Raw genomic sequence first — 9063 nt, 5'->3', positions numbered from 1 at the left:
TTATTTTCCTCTTCATTTTCCTGTTCCTGTCGTCGTCTTTATTGTTTCTTTGCTTTTATGATGAGGCTGAAGTCCGTTTCTTATTCGGGTTTGTTTCTGGCTTTTTTCACAGTTTTTATCAACAAAAATAAAAAAATTCAACAATAAAATCCAGTGCAGTGCGGAGCCCGGATGTGAATACCCTGAAAACCAGCAACAAAAATGATAAAACTGGCACAAAAATCAGCATCAAAGCGGCAGGGAAGGGTTAAATAACTCCTCGCTGTATTGTACTTTATTATTGGGATTTTTAACGTTTGTTGTTAAACCTGTAAAAAGAAAAACAAAAAAAAATCCAAGTAAGAAACCAACTTCAGTATCACATTTTTATTACTGATGTCGAGCGATACTGGTTGGAAAATAAGGGAAATGTCTGTTGTTACCACATATACAGTACAGACCAAAAGTTTGGACACACCTCATTCAAAGAGTTTTCTTTATTTTCATGACTCTGAAAATTGTAGATTCACATTGAAGGCATCAAAACTATGAATTAACACATATGGAATGAAATAATTAACAAAAAAGTGTGAAACAACTGAAAATATGTCTTATATTCTAGGTTCCTCAATCAGCCACCTTTTGCTTTGATTACTGCTTTGCACACTCTTGGGATTGCACCGCAGAGCTGTGTATACAGTAACAGAGAAGGCAGAAACAGTAATTAACGGTTGGTGCCTTATGTAGAGATGGACGGATTTCCTCTCCATTGCTACATGTTTGTGTATAGATGCACTGCTATGTAAAGACATTGTAAAACATCACTGCAGAGTAGGAGTCAGATGTCCCGGACGTGTAAAGTCTACGAGCTCCGAAACCAGTTTAGAATATCTAAACTTTTTTATTTACATAATTTTTCTAGTTTAGGAGTGAAATATAATGTGGACACATTTTGTAATTGGATTAATTTTCACTATTTTGCTGCATTCATACAAGAAATGGGTGGTAAATTCTGCCCCTTCTTAACCGAAAATCTGGGATTTTTTTATTTTTGCACTTTTGTATTTTCCTCCTCTTATTCCGGGAACAATTACTCTTTTATTTCTCCATTCACATTGTCGTATGAAGGATTGTGTTTTTTTTTATAAAAATAATCTGCTACTTTTATCGGTCGGTTTTACTACTTATATAGCACGTCAGGTTGAATTTTTTTCCTATCCAAATGATATCTCACCTCCCTTATCTCCATTAATTTTACATATGGGTTCATCTTCTCCCCATTCAGGTCCCTACAATATCGGATCCTCTCAGTGGAGATCTTCTATATAAGAGAATTCTCCTGATTGCGCCGTGAAGGATGGATATGGACAGGGACAAGATGGCGGAGAGGATATTACACCTCACCCTAGAGATCCTCTTCCGGCTTACTGGAGAGGTGAGAGATTCTGATGACGTCACATTACATCATTCTTATCTATGGGAATAACAGATGGACAGAACTGGAGAGGTGAGGACTCTGGAAATGTCTGGAGTGAGATTTATTACTGTGTCTCTCCATAACCAGGATTACACAGTAGTGAAGAAGACCTCTAGTGAGCGCTGTCAGGCCCCTGTGTCTGAGGGATGGGGAAGACCCCTGAGCCCAATCACGGGGCCTCCACCTCACCCCCTGATACATGAGGACATCAATGACCAGAAGATCCTAGAACTCACCTACAAGATGATTGAGCTGCTGACTGGAGAGGTGACACTGCTGGGAATGCTGGGACATTATACAGTAACGCTATGAAGGGATCGGGGGTGACGGTATCATTGTATGTGTCAGGTTCCTATAAGGTGTCAGGACGTCACCATCTATTTCTCCATGGAGGAGTGGGAGTATTTAGAAGGACACAAAGATCTATACAAGGACGTCATGATGGAGGATCCCCAGCCCCTCACATCACCAGGTAATAGACAGGACTAAATACACACGGCTTATAATAATCTGTATGTAGGGAATGAATTTAGTCCCTGTATGTGTCTCCTCCAGGTCTATCCAGTAAAAGGACAACACCAGAGAGATGTCCCCGTCCTCTTCTCCAACAGGACTGTAAACAAGAAGATCCTGATGTTCCTCAAGATGTGTTAACTCTAGTTCTATCCGGTAAGAGATATCTACTCATGTACTTTATGCACTAATTTTGTGTTTACATTTTTAGGCTTTCTGCTGTTTGTTTTTTTCAACTGTATTGTGTTTCCTTCTGTTTGTTTCTAGTGCCTTCTCTATGTTGTTATGAAGGCAACTAAAAGTCCTGCAGAGGGTTCATGAATATCCTGTTTCCCTGAAAATTGAACCTAGTCAGAAAATAAGATCTAGCACGATTTTATGGGATTTTTGAAGAATGATTGAAATATAAGACCTACTCCAAAAATAAACCCTAGTTACAGTCAGGGCCAGCGTTGGGAGGAGTCAAACTGCACAAATTCTCAAGACCATACTTTCTTAGGGACCACATTAGTTGTATTCTGAGGTTGATTGTGTAACGGGGTGCCAGGGGTGCCTTGGGGGTTGTAGTCGTGGCCCCTTTTTCTATCAGGCTTACCCCCGGCTCCGCCGTCACTTTAGGGACAGGAGATGACTTGGTGGGGCAGAGTGTGGTGATGCAGATAACGTCGTCAGATGTACAAACACTTTGCAGACGTAGATCGGTTGAACCAGACGGCATGTTTATTGTACACTTCTTCATAACAGAGGCAATAATCAGATGTTTTCACCACTTCTGCTGGGGGAAAACCTTTTCTGGATGTCTCCTCTAGTGGGGATGTGCCCGGCTACTCCACTTCACCTGGCTCCCACTCCGGCTAACACAGACTGGACCCACACCAATGCTGCTTCACCCTTGAGGACACTTCTCTTCTTTTCCTCCGCTTTCCTGTCCACCCAGCTCCCACACTCTGCCCCTTCTGCTTCCTCTCTCCTGTCCCGGACTCAACTGCCTCTGACTCAAACTTTTTCCCTTAACAACTCTTCCCCCCCCCCCCCCTTTCTGCTGCCGGCTCCTCCTTTCCTCTGCCCTGTTTCTATGGGGACAGCCGTCCCACCCGGCCACTAGGGGGACCCACTAAAACAGTAAAACATTTTTATTAAATATCATCAACATTAACCACTTTGAGGGGGAAACTGCGCCTCCTTGTAAGGGGTCTGCCCACCCCTTACATTCCTCCCCTCTTTCTGCCTAAGCCTCCCGGCAAGGCACGACCCTGAAATTAACACAATTTAGCAGCAAAGTCATTTTTATAAAACTCTAAACATGTTCACATCAAGGCACACTCAAGGGGCGCACAAGTCTGGCGCCCGGAGTCCCTCCTGGGAGCTCCCGGTCTTGGTAGATAGTGTGCCCGGAGGCCTTCAGCAGGCACTCCCGGTCTTTGCTGGACTTCTGCCCGGAGGCTTTCACAGCACTCCCGGTCTTGGAAGGCCGGAGCATAAACAACAAAGTCTTCTTTAACAACACAGAGGGAGCCCCTGGCTCAGTCCAGCATCAGGCTCCTTCCGGGCTTGGTAGCTTAAACATGGTTGCAAACTGTGGAACTTTTCCGGCTCTTGAACAATGCCGGTATTCAACATGAACATGTCCATTACCTCCGGTCATTACGGGTCACTCGGGATGGTAAGCGCGCTGCCATTCGGCCCGCTGAGCCCTCACGTAATCAGAAAGGGACTGACCTGGCAGGCGGCGCAGCCTCCGGAATGATTCGTAGTTGACGGGTGGTTCTGGCGCCTCGGTCTCCGGTTTTGCCTCCTCAACCCCCGACGGGGGTGACGGGGTCGCTGAACGGGACGGCTGTGGGCTGCCCACGACGATCACCGGGTGTGTGACCAGACTCTGGTGAATTGCCAACACCGCCGGGGTCCCCTTCTCTGGGTCAGCACTCAGTCCTGTCATGACTTCTGGCGACACCGCCAGCGTGTTTCTCGGCCGGGAAGACTCAGCCAGCACCGGTCTCTGTTGGGTACGCCTCCGGTATTGGCACTCTTCCCATTCGATTTCTTGCTGCCACTGTGCGGCCTCTTGTGTAGTGGGCATCCGGGTCACTCCCACGGCAAATAGGCCCCGGCATCCCACTTCTCTCCGGAATTTCACTTTTTCTCCCGGGTACAAGGTATGAAGGCGTTGTGGTAAGCCCTCAGTGTCCAGGTTTACCCGGTTGTAGAAGAAATGGTCACCGGTCTCCTCGTCCTCAATGAATCCATAGCCCTCTTTCTGGTTAAATTTGACTACGGTGCCAACGGTGCACTACCGTTCAAACTCGTCGCTAAGGGGACCGGCCATCATTTCGCGGACCACGGTCTCGGCCAGTAACCTCTCCTGCACCGGATCGGGTTCAGGCGATGGGGACTTTCGCTGAGTCAGGGACGTCGGCTTCACCGGCTCCCAAAAGAATCCCCACTCGTCCTCTTCTAGCTCCCGGGCGTGTTGCTCTTCCGGGGCCGGAACTGCAGTGTGGGTTGGAGTTTCCAGGACTTTGTTTCTCGGTTGTAGCTGCGCCTTGTAGGTGGCCCGGACTTCAGTCGAGGTCTCACCGGTCGCGGCATCCCAGGTAGTGACCCATGTTACTTTTGTGGGCCGCTCCGGTCCTTCTGGCACAGCCGGTAGGGCAAGGGTAAGTCCTTCCGCGGCCGCAGTCTTCTTCGGGCGTCCTCTCCCCAGGCTGGTTGCTACCAGCGCGCCCACTGCAGCATGCTGTTTTCTTGGAGTCTCCATTTTGCTCGGAGTCAGTCTCTGAGTTGGCGTTTCTTACAATGGCGCCGGGGACAGTGGAGATACTGGAGAAGATGGAGGCGGGCTTTCTTTTCCCGCTCTTGGGTACACTCCACCCCCAGTCTCGCACATCACATCGACCCGGCCGAGGCGGCTCTTCTTTTTTTCTGTAACGCCGCCCACTTCACATATCTTCATCAGCATCCTGGGGCCAGCACCTCCCCTCTTTGAGCGGCGCTCTCCGCACTTCTTTTTCTTCACTGGCCAGCCCCAGGCTTTTCTTTTGGCGCCAATTCTTCGCACGCCCACTGTGTCCATGAAGACGGCGGCCATCTTGCCGCCATCTTGTGCCCGGTCCAACGCCTTAGGCACCACTTGTTCTTCCCACCATGGAATCGGGACCCTTCGCCAGTAATCCGGATCCTGCCGACTACGCCACATGTAACGGGGTGCCAGGGGTGCCTCGGGGGTTGTAGTCGTGGCCCCTTTTTCTAGTGGGTCCCACCCGGCCACTAGGGGGACCCACTAAAACAGTAAAACATTTTTATTAAATATCATCAACATTAACCACTTTCAGGGGGAAACTGCGCCTCCTTGTAAGGGGTCTGCCCACCCCTTACAATTGTTTAAGGACCTTTCACTTCAATGACATGTGACATGATGTAACCAAAGTTCTCTTAAGAGCAAACTGGGCAATTGCAGTCCCCCTTTCTCCTAGGGGCCCCAGTGTTTATATGCCAATTATAGGACAGCTTAAGGACCTTTTTGACATCATGGCATATAACCAAAGGTCTCAATTGCAAAAGTCTAAAGCTGAAGAGGAGACAGGCTGATGTCTGTCTGTGTGTGTTTACGCCAATTTTAACCAGCTTTGCCAAAATGGGCTGAGCTTTGCAGAAGAAGGGTGTGATGCTGTTTCTCTAATTCATAACAAACTGCGACGTTCCCTATGCCAGAAATCTCACTCCAGTCCCCGACGTCATTTTTCAGTGTACATCGCCAGTCTTGATGAATTGGAGCCCTAATGTTTATCTGCACAGACCCTGCTACCTGCTTTGGTTAAAAAGCCTAAGGATGGGTCATCAGCATTACAGTCCCAGACAACCCAGTTAAATTTCCAGCATCTGTCTTTATTTTTGTCTTAAAAAAAAACCCTCTTTGAAATTGTCTATGTTGTGGATCAATGTTCCAAGGAGATGTTTGCAGGTTTTGCCAACTCTCATGGCGGCGTAAGGATCTATGGAAATTATAGATTCTGGTTCTTTGCATGTTAACTGCTCTGATGTCTGTGAGCAGCGCAGGGAGACGCAGGCGTCGAACCACAGGCTTGGGCAGGCTAGCAAGCGTTATTCTCTGCTGGGCTGCTTGTTGATGTCTTTGATCACCTGCTGTAGAGGAGAAAGTATTGTTCTCTCCCGTTCTGTATATGCTGGCTGGACTATTTCATTAATGCCAGCTATAGTTTACCTATACTGGTCTGGTGAGGTGTTGTGATCCAGACTTACCGGTGGTTGTTGTGCATTATTACAGTGAGCTGTTGTGGTGTTAACCCTTGTTGTCTTTTTGTTGCTGCCTTTCTGCTCTTGCTTTTCTCCTTAGTCTCTCACTGTTTATTTCTTTGAGTTTGCAATGTGTCCCGTCTGTCTTAATCTGTATTTCCATCATGCTCCTGACCCTTCCTTCCCTTGGGGATCACGGATTAAATCTAGTCAGGAGACTAGTAAGGCACGGGACTTCTGCATCTCCATCTTCAGGGGTAATCCATAGGTTAGGAATAGCTTAGGGTCCCCTAGCGTGAGGGACCGTATAGGAGCCCCCGGTCCTTCATTAACCGCAGTCACTTGTTGACAATCAAACTGATTTTTTACTATAGTACATTCCAGAGAACTGGTGCTAGGAATTGGAAATCCGAATTAACGAAGATGTAACTCGTAGATGTCGAAATTGGAAAACAGATTCAGAATATATTTTTTGTTTATTTAATTTCAGTTGTTATGGTTTGAAAAAAATAAATGTACTTTCAAGATAATATTAAAAACTAATAACATTGTGTTTATTTTTAGCAGATGACTGTATTGGGAGTTCAGATGGACATCTAATATTTTCAGAATTTAAAACAGATGATCAAAGTATCACACATGATACATATGAAGAGCATGCTGTTGTCCCAGATATACCTCCAGTCCTTCCTCGGAAAGCTTTATCATCTGATCTTTTCAAACAAGTCCAAAATTCCGATTTATCACAGAATTGTAAGCAAAATAAAAGTTACAGAAGGGATCTGGAACATGAAACCGTTCCTACAAGGGAGAAACCATTTTCATGTTCAGAATGTGGGAAATGTTTTATTCAGAAATCACACCTTACTAGACATCAGAAAATTCACACAGGGGAGAAACCATTTTCATGTTCAGAGTGTGGGAAATGTTTTATTCGGAAATCAGAACTTGTTGAGCATCAAAAATCTCACACAAGGATTAAGCCGTTTTCATGTTCAGAGTGTGGGAAATGTTTTATTAGGAAATCAGATCTTGTTGAGCATCAAAAAATTCACACAGGGGAAAGGCCATTTTCATGTTCAGATTGTGGGAAATGTTTTATTCAGAAATCAAATCTTGTTACACATCAGAAAAATCACACAGGGGAGAAGCCATTTTCATGTTCAGAATGTGGGAAATCTTTTATTCAGAAATCACATCTTGTTACACATCAGACATTTCACACAGGGGAGAAGCCATTTACATGTTCAGAATGTGGGAAATGTTTTAGTTTGAAATCAAATCTTGTTGAGCATCAAAAAATTCACACAGGGGAGAAGACATTTTCATGTTCAGAATGTGGGAAATGTTTTATTCGGAAATCAAATCTTGATGCGCATCAAAGAATTCACACAGGGGAGAAGCCATTTTCATGTTCAGAATGTGGGAAATGTTTTATTCAGAGATCACATCTTGTTATACATAAGAAAAGTCACACAGGGGAGAAGCCATTTTCATGTTTAGAGTGTGGGAAATGTTTTATTCAGAAATCGGATCTTGTTGAGCATCAAAGAATTCACACAGGGGAGAAGCCATTTTCATGTTCAGAATGTGGGAAATGTTTTATTCAGAGATCACATCTTGTTACACATCAGAAAAATCACACAGGGGAGAAGCCATTTTCATGTTCAGAGTGTGGGAAATATTTTAATTGGAAATCAGAACTTGTTGTGCATCAAAGATCTCACACAGGGGAGAAGCCATTTTCATGTTCAGAGTGCGGGAAATGTTTTATTCGGAAATCAGATCTTGTTGGGCATCAAAGATTTCACACAGGGGAGAAGCCATTTTCATGTTCAGAGTGCGGGAAATGTTTTATTCAGAAATCAGATCTTGTTAGGCATGAAAGATCTCACACAGGGGATAAGCCATTTTCATGCCCAGAATGCGGTAAATGTTTTACTATGAAATTAAGTCTTGTTGACCATCAAAAATTTCACACAAAATAAACCATGTTTATGTTCTGAATGTGGAAAATGTAATTCTCAGAAATCATATCCTGTTAAACATGTGAAGAAGCCGCACAGGGAAGGAATCTTTTTCATGTTGTAAATAATTGAAATGTTTAACTAATAAATTAAGTCTTGCCGACATCAGAAAACCAACAGAGCGGAGCAGCCATTCTTGCTTTTAGAATTTGCCAAATGTTTTTAAGACTAATTAGCTCCTGTTGTCAGATGAGTCACACGGGAGAAGGCATCATAATGTACCATAATTCAAAGAGTTTTATCAAAAAAATCGGTTACAATTGATCAAATAAGAAATGGTCAGGGATAGAACCATTTTCTCTATTTTTAAACTTATCGTATTTTTTCGGACCATAAGACACACCTAGATTTTGAAGGAGGAATATAGGGAAAACGTTTGACTAAAAAATGTGGTCATGAAGCACTGCTATGGGGGGATCTACTGCTGACACTGTTACGGGGATAAAATGACTCAATTCTATACTAATGTCTCCCATCCTGATCCCCTTCTAGGTATATGTGTCTCCCATCCTTGTGTATATGTCCTTCATCCTCGTATATATGTTGCCCATCTTTATCCCATTCTGGTATATACGATCCCCATCCTGGTATATATGTCCCTTGTCCTAGTATATACATCACCATACTTGTATATATGGCCTTCATCTTGTGATCGCCCAGCCACAGCAGTAAGCCGGCGGCTGGGTGATTATGTGTACCCAATATTAAAGAGAATGAATATTCACTGCTCCCCATGCTAATAATACTGCCCACCTCTTGGTTGGCGCTGGCTTCATTGCCTAGAGGTGGGTGTGATTATGGCATCGGGAGCAG

The 9063-nt window shown here is 44.7% G+C and overlaps 1 protein-coding gene and 1 long non-coding RNA gene across 2 annotated transcripts; both read left to right on the top strand.

The window, feature by feature from the left end:
- Positions 1–676: 676 nt before the first annotated feature.
- Positions 677–1556, top strand: LOC142274605 (uncharacterized). The gene is made up of 3 exons (XR_012738889.1): positions 677–709; positions 1265–1414; positions 1544–1556. It is a non-coding gene; the product is annotated as an uncharacterized LOC142274605 (long non-coding RNA).
- A 48-nt stretch (positions 1557–1604) lies between these two features.
- Positions 1605–8361, top strand: LOC142274606 (uncharacterized). Its single transcript, XM_075332564.1, has 4 exons — positions 1605–1723; positions 1805–1928; positions 2012–2125; positions 6791–8361. The coding sequence occupies exons 1-4, from the start codon at positions 1700–1702 to the stop codon at positions 8209–8211; spliced, it is 1683 nt and encodes a 560-aa protein (XP_075188679.1). The 5' UTR covers positions 1605–1699; the 3' UTR covers positions 8212–8361.
- The last annotated feature ends 702 nt before the right edge of the window (positions 8362–9063 follow it).

This window comes from Anomaloglossus baeobatrachus, unplaced genomic scaffold, assembly GCF_048569485.1.
Source record: "Anomaloglossus baeobatrachus isolate aAnoBae1 unplaced genomic scaffold, aAnoBae1.hap1 Scaffold_3734, whole genome shotgun sequence".
NCBI classification, from domain to species: domain Eukaryota; kingdom Metazoa; phylum Chordata; class Amphibia; order Anura; family Aromobatidae; genus Anomaloglossus; species Anomaloglossus baeobatrachus.
The sequence above is the reverse complement of the archived record's forward strand: the minus strand, read 5'-3'. Positions and strand labels throughout refer to the sequence as shown.